The 22725-nt window shown below is 39.6% G+C and overlaps 1 protein-coding gene across 2 annotated transcripts in view; it reads right to left on the bottom strand.

Moving 5' to 3' along the window:
* Window positions 1-111: 111 nt before the first annotated feature.
* CCDC81 (coiled-coil domain containing 81) overlaps window positions 112-22725 on the bottom strand; it is a 47869-nt gene continuing 25255 nt past the window's right edge. For both annotated transcript variants that reach the window (XM_023209129.1, XM_023209128.2), the window contains 9 exons: window positions 22220-22343; window positions 15361-15448; window positions 14773-14916; window positions 13712-13816; window positions 10548-10720; window positions 8054-8132; window positions 7596-7816; window positions 2895-3020; window positions 112-644 (listed from right to left, as the gene is read on the bottom strand). In XM_023209129.1, coding sequence (XP_023064897.1) covers window positions 503-644; window positions 2895-3020; window positions 7596-7816; window positions 8054-8132; window positions 10548-10720; window positions 13712-13816; window positions 14773-14916; window positions 15361-15448; window positions 22220-22343 — 1202 coding nt within the window. In that variant the 3' untranslated portion in view covers window positions 112-502. The remainder of the gene's footprint in view (window positions 645-2894; window positions 3021-7595; window positions 7817-8053; window positions 8133-10547; window positions 10721-13711; window positions 13817-14772; window positions 14917-15360; window positions 15449-22219; window positions 22344-22725) is intronic.

Here is a 22725-nt window from a genome sequence, read left to right as displayed (position 1 = left end):
ATAGTCAAACCCATCTCTGTGATGTTCACACATATACCCCTCTGGAAAAGTCTAGGGTTGGGGGAGGGGAGAAGGGTAAAATGTACCATTATAAATTGTCATGCACAGTCGGGCGCTTAGAAAATATTTATTATTGCCACTATTCATTACAGACGAAAAAAGGTTTGTACACAAAGTCACGGAGCAGCAGCAGGGCTGGGTCAGCAGCACCCCAGCAGCCATAATGAATCTGGGTCCCCTTCCCAGCCCCTGTGCAGCAGGTTCTAGCCCTCAGGAACATTCAGACACCTTCACTGCCATCAGAGACGAGTATAGGAAATAAGTGGGGGTGGGAGAAAGGCAGGAGTGAATTCAATAAGGGCTTAACAAGCAATCTAATGAAAGCACCAAACCTAAACAATGATTTTTTTCTCTGAGGTAAAAATATGCAGTTTCACAATCACCCCCAAACATGTAAAAGATAAAAACTTTCCCCAGGAAACGCAGATCCAAACTTTGAGTTTTACACAAGCAACCGGGACCCTGGCAGGAACTTGTTCAGGGGCCACAGGTTGCTCTCGCCCACATTGGAGGTGCGCCTCTGGCACTGCTTGCAGCGCCGATACTTCTCACACTGGTCTAGGAGAAACAGCTTGTCTGAAGCCCTGAGGAGAGGAGAGCAAATGCAGATCAGTAGGTTTCTGGAGCCTCTAGAGGCCCAACTTGGAAGCTGGTATGGCAGGAGGTACACAAAAGAAAAGTAACACCTTGTGTTCCCTGCCTGCCATGCGACAGTTCACCCCCTCCTGACATCCCCTGCTTCCAAACCTCTGCTGGCTTGTCGTTCTCCACTTAATAAAAAGCCCCAACTTGTGCCTTCACAGCAGTCTGACTCTACCCCTCCCCAGCCTCAGCCACCCAGGCCCACAGAGAACTTGCTGAAGGTCACACAGCCAGCAGAGAGTGGCTCCAAAGCCTCTGTATTGACTGTTTTGCCATGTGGATTATATCTCTACCTGCTGAGCTCCCAGGAGACAGTGTTTGAGAGGAAGATCAACCATTAAGTTGCTGGTTATCAACTAACAACAGCAGAGAGTTGAGTGGACTTACAGTGAAATATCCCAGGAGGCCAGAAGCCTCTGGAGAATTAAGGGCAGGAGAGGGAGTGGAGACAAAGAGGAAGACGAAAGCAACTAAAAGTAGAGATAAACAGGCAGTAGTAACTGATTTTCCCCTTTGATAGTTTTTCTTCATTATGAAAGACAGTCCCCCATGTGCTCCTCTACCCCATCAAAATTTCTCCATAGGTGGATTTTCCTTTTCTTTTCTTTTTTTTTTTTTTTGAGACTGGGTCTCCCTCTGTCACCAGGCTGGAATGCAGTGGGTCGATCACAGCTCACTGCAGCCTCGACTTCCTGGGCTCCAGCAATCCACCCACCTCAGCCTCCTGAGTAGCTGGAATGCCAGGTGTGTACTACCACACCAAGCTAATATTTGTATTTTTGGTAGAGACAGGGTTTCACCATGTTTGCTCAGGCTAGTCTCAAACTTCTGAACTCTAGCAGTCCATCCGCCTCAGCCTCCCAAAGTGCTGGGATTACAGGCATGAGCCATGGCATCCAGCCAGAATTCTGTTTAAGAAGGATTATCAAGGGCAGTCTTAAAAGAAAAAAGAATAAACTACCTTGGAAGTGAGCAGGGGAAGACCTTCCTGGCTTGGTAATGGAACAGAGTATCATGTGCTAACTGCATGCATATGGACTTTGGTTTTACTTTTGCTTTATTTTCTTTTTATACCAACCAATTCCTTCTTCCTACTGCTGCCTGCTCAAGTATCTGTCCACACTTGGCCTAGGTCCTCAGACAAGTCTGCTTCACGATATACCTGGAGTAGATTTGTTAGCCTGCTACTCAACATTATTTTCTGTGTCTCCTCAATCCTTTATCACCATGTTGGCCAAGCACTCTTCCCAAACACAACTGAAATCTTCCTAGCATTAATCTCACTGACTTTTACCTGCCTTCCCAGATCATTGAGAAAAAAGCTTGAAATCCCCAACTGCCCTTTCCTCTCCTTTTCTCGAAGCCAAATGGCTCCACTTCTCCTTTGGATCCTATTTTCCACATCATCACTCATACTTTCATTGTCACAAAATATGGGTTCTACTCATTAGAAAGATAGGTGAGAAATGCTTTACAAGAAAACCTAAAAGGAAAAGGAGAGTTACAGATCAAGATCCATTCTACGGATTTTATCCATGATTAAAAATTAATTGATAATTGGCAATTTAAACTATTATTTTGGTATATTTGGGTTTTAATAATTTGGTTGTATAGACTTGATCTGTTTCATCACATTTTTAACATGCTATAAAATCATACCTTACATTTGTATTTTAATTTTGTTTTCAAGGTGTAATACAACAGCAGTGATGTGAATAGTTAAGCTGAGGAGAGGTCAGGCATATAGTAATTTCAGAAAGATGCTCTTGGTTGGCTCCAGAATAGGCATCTTACTTTTCCAATTGCCAGTCTTATGACCCCTGGCCCTGCTCTTGAATAACCATTCCCTAAGCCTTGAAAATGTTCAGATTGGAAACTCACTCCCCCTACTTCCAAATAGTTATTTCCAAAGAGAATTTTCACTCTCCACAAAAAGCAAATAAAGCCACCCTAAGCAGAGGCAAATATTAGAGCAGGGTTAGTAAATACCTAGCATACAACCCAGCAGTCTTCAATCCCATGTCTGTAACAGACATTTCTAATCAATCATGGTGGTATTTCCCATGGAATACAGACTTGCTTTCTCCACAGAGTTCTCTAGGCAGCCACTACTAATCAAGTGGAGTTCCACTTGAAACCCATTACCGTCCCACAAGGAGCAGGAGAATTTTGGGGTTCCAATCAGGCATTACCGTTCAAAAGTCTTCTCCTCCAGGTCTCGCTGCTTCTTCATCGCAGCACTCCTTTCCCAGTCCTCCTGTAAGCATTGGTTGATTCTCTTTACTCGCTCCAGCTCAGCGGTTCTGTCTGCCACATGCCTGGAGAGAAAAGAACAGCTTGACTCCATAATGCTTGGTAAGAGCATGCACCAACTTTGGGAGCCCCATTCCTTTTATTTTAAACAAAAAAACCTTCTGGTTTTGTTCACTACTGAAATATACTAAAAAGTGTGAACACTAAAAGCACACTGAAATTCCTAGCTCTCAAATAATTTATGGGTCAAAGGTCTTTCATCTTCAATCCTGGTTTGATTTAATAGGATTGAAACCTTTTTCCAGTTAACAACTTCAGCCTGTATAACCATTAATTTCCTTTGAGGCTAATGTAACTTATCTGAAGAATCATCCCAAATGGATTTCCTATACTCTGTTTCTTTCCTTTTAGTCCAGCCTCTAAGCTGCCAGTACTCAGCCTACCAGTCACTGCAGACATTTTACAAGGCAAAATAGATAGGTATACAAATGAAAGTCTACAAAAAGAGAAAATAAACACAAGTGACTAAGCAAATAGAGAAAACATTAACATTGTGAAGAAGGCAAGAAAAAAAAAAAAAACAGGAATGTTTAGTGAAGGCCATGTCATCGAAGCAGTGACTGCAGTATAATCTCTCTCTTCATAGGGAGATATTCCCAGTGTTGTGTTTCTATCACTGGTCTCCAAACACTCCATCACTACTATTGTGAATCACCTTAAGCCTGGTTCAGATTATGTGTCTATTTCTTGCCAAATTGAAACATTTACTGTCAGTTCTCATTGAAATCTAGAAGGAGCTTCACAAAATGTAACTGTTGATGTAGCCTGCTCTGAAGGGCTTTGTGTTACAGGTAGCAGCAGCCACTGGGTGTCAGGATCCTCCAATAAAAATCAGTTAATGTCCTCTATACTGTCTCACTTTTTCCTAAAACGGCACACCTTTTCATCTAACAAGCATTCATTGAGCAGCTATTGTGTGGTTATTATAAAGACCAAATGATACACAGGAAGTACCAGTGCCTATCACATAGTTGGAGCTCAATGACTGAAGAGTACCTATTACTTTTTTCATAAGTTATTTTTCTTTTTGTAGTTTTTTTATTGTGGTTTAAAAAAAAAAACGCATAACAAAATTTACTATCTGAACTATTTTCAAGTGTACAGTTACTTAGTGTTAAGTACATTCATGTTATGCAACCAATCTCCAGAATGCTTCCACATTACAAAACCGAAACTATACCATTAAACAGCTCCCCATTTCTGCCTCCTCTAGCCCTTGGCAACCACCATTCTGCTTTCTGTTTCTGTGAATTTTACTTCTCTGGATAACTCATATAAGTGGAGTCATACAGTATTTTGTCTTTTTGTGACTGGTTTATTTCACTTAACATAATGACCTTGAGGTTCATCCACAGTGTAGCATGTGTTAGAACTTTCTTCCTTTTTAAGAGTGAATAACAATTCCATTGTACAGTGTGTATGTATACACACACTACATTTTGTTTATCCATTCATCTGTCAATGGACACTTGGAATGCTTCTGCTTCTTGGCTGTTATAAAAAGTACTGCTATGAACATGGCTGTACAGATATCTTTTGAGATCAGCTTTCAATTTTTTTGAATACATAGCCAGAAGGGGAATTACTGGATGATATAGTAGTTCTATTTTTAATTTTTTGAGGAACCACCATACTGTTTTCCATAGCAACTGTACCATTTTATGTTCACACCAACAGTACACAAAGGTTTCCACTTCTCACCAACGCTTGTTATTTTTTTTTCATAGTAGCTATCCTGATGGATGTGACGTGGTATCTCACTGTGATTTTGGTTTGCACTTTCATAATAATTCATGTTGTTAATCATTTTTTCATTTGCTTGTTGGCTATTATTATGTTATTTTTTAAAGGATAGGTTAAAAGCATTTTAAATGCCTAGAAAGTAAGAAAATGAGGCAGAGATTATGCAGGGGACACTGGCATTCTCACAACATTGCTGAGAAACAAGTTGCTATGCCTTCTTAGCAATTTAACTGTCAGTTTCTAGTAATATTTCAAATGTATCATACATTAGCCAGGAGTGGGGGCGTGTGCCTCTAGTCCCAGCTACTGTGAGACTGAGGCATGAGAATTACCTGAACCTAGGAGGCAGAGATTTCAGTGAGCCAAGATTGCACCACTGTACTCCAGCCTGGGCAACAGATTGAGACTCTGTCTCAAAGAAAAAAAAAAAAGGAAAATTAAATGTACCATACACTTGACCCAGCAGCCCCACTTTTGGGAATTTATCTGGTAGAAACAAGAACCACTATATTAAAAATGTTTAATTCAGAATTGTTGTAATAGCAAAATATCCGGAAACAAAGTGAATGTTCATCAATAATGCAAAAGTTAAATTGTTATACATCTATATTATAGATAATATGCTGCTATTAAAGAAGATGAATCTTATATATATGTACTGACTTGTATATGACATTGTTAGGTTAAAGAAAGATTAGTTTGCAGAGTAATAGATAAGATCTGATAGACTATTTCATTTACAAAAGTGGAAGGAAAAATATGTGTGCATATTGCTTAAATAGGAAAAACTGTTTAAATTTTTTTGTAAAAAATAATGAAGGTTAATATGTATCCTATTTTTTAATTATTTTTTTTACAAAAAAATTTTTAAACATTTCCTATTTAAGCAATATGCACATATATATTGGCTACTTAGTAGGGGAGATTGCCCTTTTTTTTTTTTTTTTTTTTTTGAGGCAATCTCTCTCACTCAGGCTGAAGTGCCGTGGCGCAATCTCAGCTCACTGCAACCTCTGCCTCCCAGGTTCAAGCATTCTTGTGCCTCAGCCACCCGAATAGCTGGGATTACAGGCATACACCACCACGCCTAGCTAATTTTTGTATTTTTAGTAATGACGGAGTTTCACCATGTTGCCTAGGCTGTTCTCAAACTCCTGGGCTCAAGTGATCTGCCTGCCTTGGTCTCCCAAAGTGGTAGGATTACAGGCGTGAGGCACCGTGCCCAGCTAGCCTTCAGTTGATTTCTTTTAATGAGAATGAATTGTTATTTTTGAAAATAAGAGCAAAAAGAAAAAAAAAAGTATAAATAGCTTAGAGTCCTGTCTGGATCACCCTGACTAAATTATCCCCTTTGAAAGAAAGTGGCCTTCTATTTGTCACAGAGAATCTAAGATCACATGTTCAGATGAACCAGAGAAGGACCAGGGAAGGGAGTTGGAAAAGATAAGGGAAGTGAGAGAATCTGCAATAACCAGTAAAGAATATGTAAACAGAAAACAAGATCTGACCAATACAGAAATAGGGATTTGCATACATAATCTCATCTAATTCTCCCAGTAAGGATAGGAGGGGCAGATGTGATTATTCTTCTTTCTCATGCCTTACGTGTGACATGGCCCAAGTCAAACAACTTAAAAGTGACAGAGTTTAACCCTCCTGATTCCAAGCTTAGGAAGTAACTAGAGAAGCTAACAGAAGCAGAAGAGGAAGTAGCAATAGTGTTAGCAACAAATACAGAGGGTCCCATATCTGGCTGTGGAAAGCACACTTTGCTTCTCACTATGGGACAAGTGATGGCGGTTCTGCTGTTATAAAACAGAAGCTAAAGAGGAGCTGAATGCTTACGTAAGGGATTACATTTTTAAAAAGAAAATCAGTGGGAAAGACATCTTCCTTTCAGGCATGTTTAGGCTTTACAAATATATCAGATAAAGGACTTGTACACAGAATATATAAAGAACTTTCAAAACTCAACAATGAGAAAAGAGTTTATAAAATAAGCAAAAGATTTGGATTGATACTTTATACCCTTAACCAAAGAAGATACACGGATGGCAGATAGGCATATGAAATGATGTTCAACATCACTAGTCATTAAAGAAATGCAAATTAAAGCATGAGACACCACTGTACACCCATTAGAACAGCTAAAATTAAAAAGACTGATCGGGCTGGGTGCTGTGGCTCACACCTGTAATCCCAACACTTTGGGAAGCTGAGGCAGGAGGATTGCTTGAACCCAGAAGTTCAAGACCAGCCTCGGCAACATAGTGAGACCCTGCCTCCCCAAAAAGGTTAAAAATTAGCTAGGCATGGTGGCACTAGCCTGTAGTCCCAGATACTCCAGAGGCTGAGGTGGGAGAACTGCTTGAGTCCAGGATGTTGAGGCTGCAGTGAGCCATGATCATGTCACCGCACTCCAGTCTGGGTGACAGAGCAAAACCCTGTCTCAATCGATAAAATAAAATAAAGACTGATTACCCCAAGTGCCAGGAATGATGGAGAGGACTGGAATTCTCATACATTATTGGATGGGAATGTAAAGTAGTACAACCACTTTGGAAAACACTAAGTGTCAAGAGAGGTTTTTAAAATTTTACTTAATAACTTTTTCTTCAGATAAGGAATTAGGATAAAACAAGATGAAGCATGTAATAAGTTTAAAACAATGTCTCACACAAATAACTCCTCAATGTGTTAGCTATTATTCTTACTATTCTTACTTCTCCACTATTGTATGAGAAAGATGCGGGGCAGGGACAGAGTGGAGAAAGAGAGAGAAAGGAAGCGGAATAAGTGAGGAAAGGTGGAGGGAGAAAGATCAGGGGTCTCCTTACTCTCTTTGTGTCCTCTGAAGCATTTGCAAATCCCGCCTCTGGTCCACTAGTTGATGCAGGATGGCTTTCCTCTTGTGGTTAGCAGCTGCCTCCAGCTGGTGTTTCATGTAATTTTGTTCTCGCTTTTGCTTTTCCACCATCAGTTCACCCTCATTCTTACCAAAGATGGGCTCAGAGGAGTCTGGCTCAAAGGGCGGCAGCCGGGAGGGTTTGTTCTTTATCTTAAACAAAGATACACATAATGCAGAGACACATATAATGCACATAATCATTCTATCAGGGAATAAGCTTTATGCACAACTCTGTACTGTGGTAAAATACCAGTATCTTACAGGAAGGAATGTGGGGCACAAAAACTACCAAATGCATAACACATAAAAATATAACAACTTATACATATTTTAGGATGTTATTGAAGCATTGCATAATTTTAAAAACAATAATATTTGTCCCCTTACCTGTGCATCCAAAGCTCTCTTGTAACACTGTGTTTCTTCCATCTTATCTTTTAAAAATTTCGCTCTTTGCACAGCAAGTCTGGCAGTTAAGAACAGGAGAAGATGGACCACAGTTTTGCAGTCTTTAGTAATACGGATTAACATCATCAAAACAGGTTTAATAAATATTAAATAGGAATAAGAGCCTGGTAAATAAAAATGGATGTTTTATTCTGGTAGCCTTCATTTTAAGAAAGAAAAGAGTAACTCAGATCCATAGGTGGCGGGGCACAGTGGCTCATGTGTGTAATCCCAGCACTTTGGGAGGCTGCAGTGGGCAGATCACTTGAGGTCAGGAGTCTGAGACCAACCTGGCCAACATGGTGAAACCCTGTCTCTACTAAAAATGCAAAAATTAGCCAGGGGTGGTGGTGGGTGCCTGTAATCCCAGCTACTCGGGAGGCTAAGGCAGGAGAATTGCATGAACCTAGGAGGTGGAGGTTGCAGTAAGCCAAAATCACACCACTGCACTCCAGCCTGGGCAACAGAGCGAGACTCCAGCAAAAAAAAAAACAACCAAAAAACCAAACCAAAACAAAACAAAAACTCCATAGGCTAGCGAACAGTGTGTTGAACACAGGACAGACAGGACAGGTATAGACAGGTGACTGACCATATTGTCCAAATGGCTTACTACTAAAACAGCAGACACATCACCACCACTCCACCTCTTCCCACACCCACCAGTTATTTTAAAAATCTAGATAAGAAAGCAGGAAGTGACTATTCATTCTATAAACTGATCTATTTTGAAATCTCTTAAGTTACCTATCCTATTAAAAATTATGGTTCTATTATATGTAACTTCTGAAGAACCAATATATGATCTTTCAAGTGAGTATAATGGAACATATACATTTTATAGAAATACATTTTTTCATCACGGAAGCTTGCTTCTTATTTGTTTTAGGAGTTTCTGTTCACACTATTATCAGCCTCCACAGTTGTTCTCCCAATCTCGGCAGCAAAAATGTGGGCCTCCTTAGGCGTATATAAACTCCATGTCCCTGACCCTATCCCAGGCCTCAGATAGCCCAATCTGGACCAATCAGATGCTCTTTCCTGAAAATGTGGAATTGACAGTACCATTCTCCAAGTTTGAGCTGGAACATAGATGATGTCAACTAAGGGGCTGTGTATGTAAGCAGAGGGAAAGCCGCTTTACGTGGCTTTTTAGTCACTGGTTCCAGTTCTTCCTATGTTCCCTGTACATTCCTGTCCTCAGGTTCCATGGGACACCCCTACATAATTATAATAAAACCTCAGCTTTGCCATGAGGTCATTTGAACATCTAATAGCTAGGAACAGCTGCTCAAGACGAGTCCCTTTCTTCATCTACTGGTATTGGCGATTGCAAAAACAATACAAGATGATGCTGTGTATTACAGTAATTACAGATTGACCATCACTACTATAATGATAACTATGACAGCTTTTTCATTTTTGTAATAAAAAATTATGGTACTGATACAGAAGGGAAGTGCTGGGAAGGGAAGAGCGTGGTCCCTTTAAATGATATGGAAGTGGGGGAAGGGCATGGTCCCTGGCTAGGACTCCACCCTAGGACATGGTCCCTGGCTAGGGTTCCACCTGTGCCCATGGACCTAGATGAGGACAGGCATTTTTGTTTTCCTGCCTAAATGTTGCATTTCTCAAGACCACCCTGGTCTGTCACACCCCCATCCTGTGCCTCTAAAAACCCCTGAGACCCTGGCAGGCAGGCACACAAGCGGCTGGACATCAAGAGAAACACATCAGCAGAGGAACACACAAGTGGCTGGACGTTGAGAGGATGTCCAGAGCACACCAGCAGGCACTGGCATGCCAGCAGGCCGTCAACCAGCAGAATAATGTGGAGTTTGGCTGAGGTGGTTGGAGGGGAACCCGGGCTGCACAGCAGCCCGACCCCAGGGGAAAACCATCTCCTTTCTGGCTCATCCATCTGTTGAAAGCTACTTCCACTCAGTAAAACCTTGCACTCATTCTCTAAGCCCACGTGTGATCCTATTCTTATGGTATATCCGGGCAAGAACCCTCGGATACAGAAAGCCCTCTCCTTGCGATAAGGCAGGGGTCTAATTGCGCTAACACAAGTCCCCTACAGACAGCTAAACTAAAGAGCCCTCTGTAACACATGCCCGCTGGGGCTTCAGGAGCTGCAAACATTCACCCCTAGATGCCGCTGTGTGGCCAGAGCCCCACAGCCTGCCCGTCTGTATGCTCTCCTAGAGGTTTGAGCAGCAGGGCACTGAAGAAGCAAGCCACACCCCCACTGCGCGCCCTGCAAGGGGGCAAGAGAACTTTTCCCATTTCAGTACTGGCTGCTAACTGGGTTAGTCTGCTTAGTTGGTTACAGTGTGCTAATGAAACTACCAATGCTGATTCAATCCTACATGGAAAGTAACCACATGAAAATGCCAAATTCATCTTTCAGAGCATGTGTAGCTGGACTCACTCCTCTGTGAGTTGCACTTGTTCCAGGCGATCCATCAACTCTCTGTATTGTCTTTGCTTTATTTCGTTTTCCTGTCTGTTATCCATTTGTTTCAGGAGACTCCGGGAATATTCCTCTTGCTTGAGAGCATTAAACGCAGGACTGAGTGGCCGTTTGTCAAATAGGAAGGATTTCTAGAATGAAAGAGAAGCAATTCATTTATGCTAGAATACCAAAAAACAAGGTTAATAATTCAGAAGACTAAAGTCAAACAGAAAATATTTCTTAATTTATAATATTTGCCCAGCCCTCAACACACTGACCAGCTAGTGTTGAGGTAACCCACAGAATCATATGAGTATGTTCAAGGATAAAGCTGAGCTGAGCTGACTATGTCACCAAAACCCAGGGGTTTGGTCTAGGTCCTTACCGCACAGAAAGCCAATCACTGAGACAATGATTATTGCCCAGGAAGAAGGCTTTAATTGGGTGCTGTAGCCAAGGAGATGAGAGATCAGTCTCAAATCCATCTCCTTGACCAACTAAAAGTAGGGGTTTATATAGCAGGGAAGAATTGAAACTATTTATGGGAAAACCAGAATTCGGGAGGGATAAGGAAGCAATCATGGTCAGTGGAGGGGCCTGACTCATTGTCTGAATGCAATCATCTGGTGAGTTTCAATTCTTTGATACTTTTTGGAAGGCCTAGTGGTTTTTTCCTGAGGAAGAAACTCAGATAAAACAAAGGTTAAGTTTCAAGCTTTAAGACCAAAAGGGTCAATTTCTATGTTTATTTAAAATAAAAACAAAAATAAACAAACAAAAAAACCTGTCTGTGGGACAATTGGGTCAATTTCAACTGGAATCCCATTGCTGAGACAGAGGAAAAAGGACTCCATGGAGTAGGTTGTGAGTTAGCATTTACAACATCCAGATGGAAGGAAGAAGGAATTCTGAGTGCATGCAAAATCATGCAAGGACAGAGAGGAACTGGAAAGAGGGCAAACTGAATACCTACTGTGGGCCTGGCCATTCTAGATCCTGGTGATCCAACAGTGAGCAACAACAGAGATCCTCACACTCATCAAGCCTGCATGCTGGTGCAGGAGACAGACAAGGAACAAGAAACGGTACATCGGGTCATTTAAGATAGTGCTAAGTGCGGGGAAGAGAGCTAAACTGGTTGGTTATTAAAGGAAGGCTTTTCCATGGAGAAGATGAATCACCCTCACTGTAAATATCAGGGAGACCTGTGTTCTATACAGAAGGAACATTAAGTGCAAAGACACTAGATGGAAACAAGCTAGGCATGTTCAGTGAGCAGAAAAAAAGTCTCTGTGGCTGAGGCATAGTGACCAAGGGAAAGGAGAAGGCATAGTGACCAAGAGGAAGGCAGGAGTCAAAGTGTGTAGAATTTGACAGTTGAAGGTGAGGAGTCTAAATTTCATTTTAACTCAATGGGAGGCCAGTGGAGGTTTTCAATGGGAGAATAGTATCTTTTGGTTAACAATATTATAATATCACTTTGGTTGCTATGTGGAGAATAAATTATAGGAGAGCAAGAATGCAAGCAGTGAATCTAAGGGAAGTATTGCAGAAGTTGAGCATAACAGTGTGGCTTAGCAGCACTTTCAGTGTGGCAACATTAAAGACGAAGACATTTGGACAGATACTGGATACATTTTGGAGGTAAAGGCAACTGGACTTGCAAATGATTGGATGTAAGGAACAGAGAAAGGAATACTGAGATCATGACTAGATAACACGTTTGTGCAAAATGGCTGGTGCGTGATACCACTTACTAACATGAGAAGACAGAAAGGAACAGGTTAAGGAGGGAATCAAAAGTTCTGTTTAGGTCTTTTTAAATTTAAGATGTGTATAGATATATCAAAGAAGAGATACACAGCAGTGATAAATATAATCTGGAGCTTATATATAAGAAGAGAGAATGATCATGCCTAAATTTCAGAAGCCCCATGCTCTCTCTCTCCTTCCTTCCCTGCTTCCCTGCCTGGAATGCTCTTCCTCCCTTGGTTTCTCTACCTAACTCTTGTATACCAGAAAGTCTTCCCAAATCTCTGGTCTAAGTTAATGAATCTCTTCATTTGCTCATATAGTGCCCTTTTTCAGAGATTTATCATCACATTGGTTATACCACACAGTTGTCTCTCTAAGTGTCTGTCTCTCCCACTAGAGACCTCTTCAGAAGAGGGAACCTTGAATTCCTAGACACCAGCACAGTGGCCGGCATGGAGGAATTCAATAAATGTTTGATGATGAATAAATAAATTATATTTTATTAGATTTACATCCAGAGGGTCGACTGCCTAGATGGTGGTATATAAAGAGAAAGATTCAGGCAGAAATAAAGGTAGGCACATGATGATTGAAAACATTAAATCAAGCAGTGAAGCAGTTGGCTCACCACCATCTGAATCTGGGTTTCCCAAACATTAATGCAAATACAAATCACCTGGGGATCTTATTGCACCATAGATGCCCATTCAGGGAGTCTGGGGTGGGGCCCTAGATTCAGCATTTCCAGCAAGCTCCCAGGCGATACTGATACTGCTGGTTCTCTTAGGTCCTTGGGCTGGACTTTAGTAGTATATTGCTCCCTCCTCTCCATCCATCCCACATCCTGGTTGAGAATTACCATAATTAACAAGACCTGCAGTGACTAGTGGGAACAGTACAGTGAATGTGAGTGGTGTGGCTATAGACACCAGACAACGCCTGCCCTAGAAGAAAGCTTCAAACTGCACCACCCACTTTTCAACTCCGCCGCTTAAAAAAATGGCAAAACTGGCCGGGCGCAGTGGCTCACACTTGTAATCCCAGCACTTTGGGAAGCCAAGACAGGCAGATTATGAGACCAGGAGTTCAAGACCAGCCTGGCCAACATGGTGAAACCCTGTCTCTACTAAAAATACAAAAGTTAGCAGGGCATGGTGGCAGGCACCTGTAATCCCAGCTGCTCGGGAAGCTGAGGCAGGAGAATGGCTTGAACCTGGGAGGCAGAGGTTGCAGTGAGCCGAGACCGCACCATTGCACTCCAGCCTGGGTGATAGAGCAAGACTCCGTCTCAAAAAAATAAAAAGGCACAACCTACAACACAGGGAGTGGATCCAAAGACTCACGATGGGCCAGGTGTTAGCAATAGAAATTTTAAAAAGACTTACATAAAATTCTGGTTTCTCATTCTTGTGGCTTCTTATAGCTTCAGCAACTCCAAGATTATAGGCAGCATTTTTCTGATTCTGTTCTCTAGTAGCCAGACTTTTCATCTATTTTATATAAAAAAGTTTTAAATTAAATTTTTAATTACATATTGAAGTGGAGCCTTTAAAAATTTTAATTCTATTACATTAAAATAATCCAGCCATGGTAGAAACCTGCCTTTTGGAGGCAATGGTACCTTCTGTTATCCCTATAGATTTATAAAAGTAGATTGGGAAAGGTATTTTATTTCCTATTCTTGGCCTTTAGGTACCACTAGAGGGATCTAAGGAATGGAAGAACTCATCACAAATGCAGGAAAGGGCAGTCAGTAGGGTCAATTATTAGACACCACATAAATCTGGATACAGCAAGTGTAAAAGTGCCTTTCTGTCTTTGCTTGAAATAAGACATGAATATGAAGGGTAAAAGCCTTCACCAGAGTTGTATTTTATCAGAAATAAAGAAACATAAATCCAATAATTCCACCTTTAAAATTCAGACCTTAGGTTAAAGAAAATCAGTGATATGTGCAAACATTCGACCCATTGTTGTTTATTATTAGTGAAAACATCAACACAAGTTTTAATCTAACAGTAAATACATGATTAGATATGTCACAGTACAGACATATGATGGAACATTTTTAAATTACATTATAGGCTGGGCTCAGGGGGTCATGCCTATAATCCCAGTACTTTGGGAGGCAGAGGTGGGAGGAATGCTTGAACCCAGGAGTTGGAGACCACCCTGGGCAACATGGTGAAACCCCATCTCTACAAAAAATACATAAATTAGCCAGGTGTGGTGACATGTGCCTGTAGTCCCAGCTAATCTGGAGGCTGAGGTAGAAGGATCACCTGAGCCCAAGTAGGTGGAGGCTGCAGTGAGCGGAGGTTGTGCCACTGCATTTCAACCTGGGTGACAGAGTGAGACCTTGTGCCAATAAAAAATAATAATAAATTACATTATATAATCATGTTCTACTGCCCCATATTAAAGACTGATCAAGGTGGCGGACTACCTGGTGTCTGAAGAGAGCCTCCTGATCTTTCAACATCTGATACTGCTGTACGAGTCTCTCATCTTCTATCTCTCTCCTCCTTTCCTCACCGTAGTACAACGGGGAATTTCGTTGTGCTCGTTGCAAACATACATAGCACATTTCCTACAATCCCAAATTTCAGGACAAATAAATTTTTACATTTTACCTTTTTGCTTTCACATTCCCTTCACAAGCTCTCCAAAGGCTAGGTATATCAAGAAACCTGTTATTAATGGCTATTTTAGTGACAGCAAAATGAGATTTGCAGTGTGGACCCCAGAAATACTCTAAAGGATCTTCTGAACTCGCACTTCATCAGAACTATTTATGAACTCGCACTTCATCAGAAGCAGCTGAAACTTAGAAAGGGATTTCTCAATTCTTTTTTTGTTTACCAGTGCATCTTGACTAGTAGATAGATTTATCACAGTTCAGTTTTGAGCCTGAGTACTTGAGTACTTCAGCCATACTCATATAATTAAGCAAGAGAGATTCCCAGAACTCTCTTTGAGAAACAAAAATCAGTATAAGATTTTGATGGGGCTTATTTGTTTGGAAACACTGTACCTGTCCTGCCTTATCATGATCCTGACAAGCTGGAGATGTTTGGGGCTTCATGTCACTGTCATGTTTCAGACAACCTGGAGATGATAAGCTGTAAAAACAATGCAACATTAATTAATGTTTAATACAGTCTGACCTAAGAGCAATAATAATTATAGAAGCCAAGTGTAAGATGAAGAAAAATATCTCAGTGATTTAGTTCAGAACAGCTGTATGTGTAGAGGTTAAGAATATGTACCACAGAATCTGAATTTGTGTCAGACGATAAAGGTGGGTTTGAATCCCAGCTTTCTTGCTTACAAGATGACTGACATCAGACCAGCTGTGTAATCTTACAAAATCTCAGTTACCAATTATGTGAAATGGGGATGAAATTTATTCATTCCACAGAAATGTATTGAGTGCTTACCATGTACACTGTTCTAAGCATAGGAGAAGCAATGAAGAACAAAATACACACATAGAAAAGTCCCTGCCCTCATGGAATTAACATTCTGATGGAGATAGAGAGCCCAGTGACAAGATAAATAAGTGAACTCTATAGTATGTTCCATGATGATAAATGCCTTGCAATGCTGGAGGAATGGAGTGTTAAACTGTAAAGAGAATGGCCAGGGATGTTCTTACCAAGGAAGTGACATGTGAGTAAATACCTGAAGGAAGTAAGGGAACAACAGTGTAGATATCTGATGGAAAAGACATTCCAAGCAAACAAACCAGTGCAGTCCTTCAGTTGGAAGGTGCCTGTGGTCACTGTGGTGGAGGGAGATGAATTAGGGGTGAGTATTAATATTAATATTAGTATTCATTAGAAAATAGGACTGATATTATCACCTAAAAAGCAGCTCGAATAATGAAAATATTTTTTAATTTTATTTATTTTATTTTAATTTTTGAGACAGAGTCTCACTCTGTCACCCAGGCTGAAGTACAATGGTGCGATCTCAGCTCACTGCAAACTCTGCCTCCCAAGTTCAAGCGATTCTCCTGCCTCAGTCTCCCAAGTAGCTGGGATTACAGGTGCACACCACCACACTCAGCTAATTTTTGTATTTTTAGTAGACACGGGGCTTTACCATGTTGATCAGACTGGTCTCGGACTCCTGACCTCATGGTCTGCCCACCTTGGCCTCCCAAAGTGCTGGTATTACAGGCATGAGCCACCTCGCCGGGCCAAGAATGAAACTATTTAAAAGTAGAGAAATAGAGAATAGATTCAGATGCTCAAACATGCATTTAATAGGAGTGCTGAATTTTTAGGATAAAGGAAATGGCAAAGAACAATATTTTAGAAAATAACAGATAAGAATTTTCCAGAAAGTCATGACTCCTAAGAATAGCCATGCAGAACATCAAGAAATAAGAAAAATTCTTAAAAGCTACAAGAAAGAATGACAACCAGATTGACTCAGATGTTGCATCAGGACAACTGTCAGGAGAAAATGGAGCAATATCATTAAAATGCTGAAGGAAAATAACTATGAACCAAGAATCAGCACTCAAGAGCGATAACACAGTAAGAATCATTTTAAGCAATACAAAGAACAAGTGTACTGAAAAGACAGGGAACCATTACAGGATATACTTTAGCAAGAAGAAAAACGAACCCAGGAGGAAGGACAGGGATATAAGAAACAGGCCAGGCGTGGTGGCCCACGCCTGTAATCCCAGCACTTTGGGAGGCCAAGGCAGGGGGATCACTTGAGGTCAGGAGCTCGAGACCAGCCTGGCCAACATGGTGAAACCCTGTCTCTACTAAAAATACAGAAATAACCAGACATGGTGGTGTGCGCCTGTAATCCCAACTACTCAGGAGGCTGAGGCAGGAGAATTGGTTGAGTGTGGGAGGCGGAGGTTGCAGTGAGCCAAGATCACGCCACTGTGCTCCAGTCTGGGGAAAAAAATAAAAAGGAAGAAAAGAAAAGAAAAAGAAAAAAGAGGAAATGATGGTGACCAAAGAAATTGGTAAACATGTTGGCAAATCCAAATTAATCATTGACCATAAAATAATACAAATTTTTTAACATTTAAAACCAATTTGGAACAAAAGTTCTAGAAAACAAAAATACAGGTTTGGAAGGGGATGCAGTTTGAAGGAAATTGAAAGCATACTGAAGAAATGTGGTCAAAGGAAATTCAAAGCATACTAAAGAAATGTGATCAGTCCAACAGAAAAAGGGTAATAATGAAGTTAAATGGACGTAAATAGAAAATACAAAATAAGACAGTAAAGATAGGTTCAAATATACCAATAATTACAACTGAAATTAAAGTCTAGATTGAGTTTTAAAACATCCAAATATAAGCTATTTAGTAGAGACACACATGAAATAATAAAATGCACACAAAAATTCTTAAAATGGCATTAAAAGGCTATTCCAGGTAAAATACTAATCAAATGTTGCATTGTTAATTATGTACTACAGAAATGAAGGCAAAAGATTTTAGTAGAGACAAAGGAAAATATTTCATAATGATAAAAGGAACTATCTACCAAAATATCCCAGACGTGTAGAATTTAATATTGCTTAAGAAGCAAAAATTGACGTAATTACTGAAAAATATACCATCATGGTTAAAGATTTTTAATATCTCTCTCAAAAAAATAGTAAGGATTTTAAAGCTTTTAACAACTTATTTTAACAAGGTTTAGTTAATATCTAAATATCTAGAAATTTACGTCTAAGGAATAGTAGTATACAGTGTCTTCAAGTATACATAAAACAATTACCGTAAAAGTACTCAAGCTAGAAAAGAAGGTTCAGCAAATTACAAAGTACCAAATAACTGACATTAAATGAACCACAGCATAAAATGAGAAAGTGCCCCCACTAAAAACCTCTATTCATTTGGAAAAAGTAATAAAATTTGAGTCTTCCGAATAACCAATGAATTAAATATTGTATAAGTCTACACTCCCTTACTGCAATTCCAAAATGCAAATGCTCAACTCCCACCTCACTGGTCATGTTTTCTAATTTCTTACAACTTGTTCATACTTTCCATTCTTTTAATTTATGTAAAGATTTTAAACATCTTATTCTATATTCTGTATTTTATAATGTTCAGGATCCAAAATCCTTGAGAGCTCAATTCTTCCATCTTTTTTGTTTCTGATGGCTCTCATTGTTTCTGATGGCAGCTTATTTCCACGTGGTCTTTGTAATTTTGGATTCTGACCTCATTTTTAGCCCAGCTCCATCTGTCAGAAGTCAGGAGCCTGAGATGAAAATAAGATCCTTTAGAGCAGGCGTTGGCAAACTTTTTATGAAAAGGGCCAGAGAGTGAATATTTTAGGCTTTGAGGGCCACACAGTCCTTGACGCAAGTAGCAGGTGCAGATAATATGCAAATGGAGGGGCATAGCAGTGTTTCGGTGAAACTATTTATAAAAACATATGGTGGACTAGATTTGGCTCTCAGTAGAGGACCTTTTCAGATTATTTAGACCACCATATTACTAGAAGCAGAACCCTTTATTTTTTAATAACTTCTCTTAGGCCTCAAAATCTGGGGTTGGGCGAATGCTGATTCCCTAAAAGTTTGATTTAAATAACCTGTCAGATGCAACTGACATGAGGAAGCAATAAGAAACATGTCTCAATCTGGATTCTTATGATCCAAGACGATTCACTTGTATTTTTTTTAATCCTCTAACTTGGAGTGAAAATTTTACAGAATCACTAACCACTACATGCCCTTCAGCACCAGCTAAATTTGCACTTCCTATAGTAGTCACTATTTTGAATAACGATGCCATCTTCTCCCAGTTATCTAAGCCAAAATCTGGGGTCATCTTTGACATCTCCTTCTTAACCTCCCTTAACTAATCCCTAACAGTCAAAGCTAAAGCTTTCCGTCTGATCTTTGTTTCATACCCTTATTACCTTTCCCTAGACGAGTTACACTCAACTGTTAAACAATGGAAGTACTATCCTTCTTAGTTTAAACAAATCTTACTCAAACCCCAGTATATAAAACAGAAAAACAGCACACATCCTCCAGTGGAAGTGAGGACATAGAGCCCAGAGTCCCACCCATCTGACCTCACTCTCAGTCTTTGATGTGCTCTTAAGGCCCTCTGAGGCCTTAGGGTCATTTGTTGGAAATAGATTGCCTAGACTACTGCCTTGTTCTGCTAAATTGTGCTACACTTTTCCATTTTATTACACCTCTTCCCCTGCTGCTAATCTTATCCCTCTAGATCATTCTTTACTCTTCTAAAAGAATTTTTTTTTTTCAAAATGAAAATGTAATTATGGACTGACATTCCCAAACATGGTGTTCGGGGACTTGGACAGGTTGGTAAATCAGAAAAGATATATTTTAAACTTCTGTACACTAAATGGTGCAGAAACAAAATTAAAAAGAAAAAAAGAATTAGGAAAATGTTTAAAACATACACATCAATAAACTATTCATATCTGTGATATATGAAGTTCTCTTTATAAGAAATACAACTTGTTTTTAAGAAAAATGAAAGCTCCCAGCTGAAAAAGGACACAGGATTCAAGCAGGAAAAGTGTAAAAGAACTACAGATGGCTAAGAAACAAGATAAAAATAAATGCAGGCCAGGTGTGGTGGCTCACGCCTGTAATCCCAGCACTTTGAGAGACCGAAGTGGGAGAATTGCTTGAGGCCAGGAGTTCTAGACCAGCCTACACAACATACTAAGACCCCATCTCTTAAAAAAAAAAAATCAAAAAAATTAGCTGGTGTGGTGGTGTGCACCTATAGTCCCAGCTACTTGGGGGTCTGAGGCAGTAAAATCACTTGAGCCCAGCAGGCTGAGCTGCAGTGAGCCATGATCATGCCACTGTTCTTTAGCCTTGGTGACAGAGTGAGATGCTGTCTCAAAAACAAAACAAGAAAAAACCCACTAGAAGTCAAACAAACACAGGTTAAAAACAATAATGAATACCATCATTTCACTTTGCTAAAGTATTAGCAAAACTGTAGAAAAGATAGCACTCTGTCATATTACTGTTGCTGAGAGGATAATTTGCTACAATCATGAAGAAGATAGTTGGCAATGTGTATCAAAGGCATGAAAATAGACTCACTTATCTCTGAAATTTAAAGTTTTTATCCTATGGAATATCTAGATGTATGCAAGGAATTATGTTTAATTATATTTTCACAACATTATTTATAGTAATTAAAAACTGGAAGCCATCTAAATATCCAATAGCAGATTGGTTAAACAAAAGGTTTAATCTTTCATTAAGATGATGTGCAATTATTTGTTAAGGTTTTGGAATATTTAATATGGGGAAATCACCACTTATTAAATGTAACAAAAATTCATATAATATGATCTAAATTTTATTTAAAAAGTATGTATATTCCAAGTGTAAGTAGCTGTATATATTATATATGCATTGAAATAAATGACATGCACAGTAAGGTTAATACAAAGTTTCCTCTATGTAGAGGGATTATGGGTGATTTTTTGTAACTCTTGCTTTTTTGGTTTCCTCAAAATTTCTATGATAAACATGTATTGTTTTAGTAATCGCACAAAAAATATTTTTTGGTTAACTTTTTTTTTTTTTTTTGAGACAGAGTCTTGGTCTGTCACCCAGGCTGGAATGCAGTGGTGCAGTCTCAGCTCACTGCAAGCTCTGCCTCCCAGGTTCATGCCATTCTCCTGCCTCAGCCTCCCAAGTAGCTGGGATTACAGGCGCCCGCCACCACACCCAGCTAATTTTTTGTATTTTTAGTAGAGATGGGGTTTCACCGTGTTAGCCAGGATGGTCTCGATCTCCTGACCTCGTGATCCGCCTGTCTCGGCCTCCCGTAGTGCTGGGATTACAGGCATGAGCCACTGCACCTGGCCTATTTTTTGGTTAACTTCTACAGGAAACAAACATTTTTGGGTCAACTTCTATAGGAAACCTTTACCAACAACTTCCAACAATTACTCTCTCCTTTTGCAGCCTCTGTACTTTTGTTATCTTCATCACATGCATTGTTTTTTTAATTTCAGTCTTCCTACAAGACTGTAAGTTTTATAAAAGCAGGTTTATATGTCTGTAACTCTGAATCTTCAGTGCCTAGAATAGTACCTGGCACATGGTAGTGCTCAATGTTTGTTGTATTGAATTAAAGGACTATACATCTAATTCTCAATTATCTTTCATAACAGTGATATTATCCAAAACAAGCATTCCTAGAGTTTTAAACATGACTTTAGTAATCCACAGAGTACATAAATTGCACATATGATAGCTGATAAATTTTGACACATTAATAAATTAAAGGTTGGCACAATGCAAAGTACATAGGTGCTCAGTAAACACTTAATGAATGAGCACGGTTGAATATGGTTGATTTGAGGTCTTAAAAAGTATCCTACTCAAAGAGACAAGAATAAAATATAGAAATCTTTTGACATACCATCACAAGAAGAAAACGACCATGATAAATTGTAATACACCCATTCATTCAAGTAATGTTTATTGAGAACTAATGGAGTGCCGGCTATGTTTGGCAAAACTACTTTCCAATTTGATGTAAATATAACACTGTGTCACATCATAATATCCAAGCACTCAGAAAACAGGAAAGTTTTGTAGATTTGGGAAGCCCAAATCTACAAAATACTCTGTGCTATTTTGTTTCCCCCTGTGTCATAACATATATTCTGCTGAATCATAATTTATCCCTCTGCATATGTCTGGCTTCCCACTAGATGGTGAACCTTGGTCACCTTTATTATTCCCATCATGTTGCATGTAGAAAGCTGTCAAGAACACTGGATAAATGAATTAATGAACAGTTACAGTTCCCTGCATCAAGCAATGACTCAAAAATATATTTAGTAAAGTACAACAGAAAAAAAAAAAAGTCAGTGCATTACCTTTCAGAGGTCATAATCTTCCCACCACTCTCACTTCGGTCAGACTTTTCCAGCAAGCTGACATTTGTCACTTTGGCAGGGAACAAAGCTTGTCTATCTCGAAGTCTCTTGGGTGATGAGATCTCTGTAGAATAAAGAATGAATGAAAACGAGTTTCCTTTCAACTCTCAAACCACTAACTGTGTATTTTTACCAAGGGAAATTTTCATGTAAGATATACTCTCTTATCTTTAAAGAATCACCCCTTGTTCTATTGTGATGTAAAAAAATGTTTTTGCTGTGTATTTGCAAAGAAAGCACTGTGCTAAGTATTTAGAGGACAAAAAGAGGCAACTCACATAAATGCAAGAAGTGGGCTGGATATAACACGACCAGGAGATATGTTAGTTTAGTTAACATTTCTTATGAAACATTTTTCAGTGTCAGTTTTACAACTTTGATATCTGTAGATTTAGACATTTTGCCTGTAAAGATCTTTCAGGAGATATAGTTGAAGAGAAAAATAA

This window comes from Piliocolobus tephrosceles, chromosome 13, assembly GCF_002776525.5.
Source record: "Piliocolobus tephrosceles isolate RC106 chromosome 13, ASM277652v3, whole genome shotgun sequence".
NCBI lineage: Eukaryota > Metazoa > Chordata > Mammalia > Primates > Cercopithecidae > Piliocolobus > Piliocolobus tephrosceles.
This window is presented reverse-complemented; position numbering and strand designations above follow the sequence as displayed.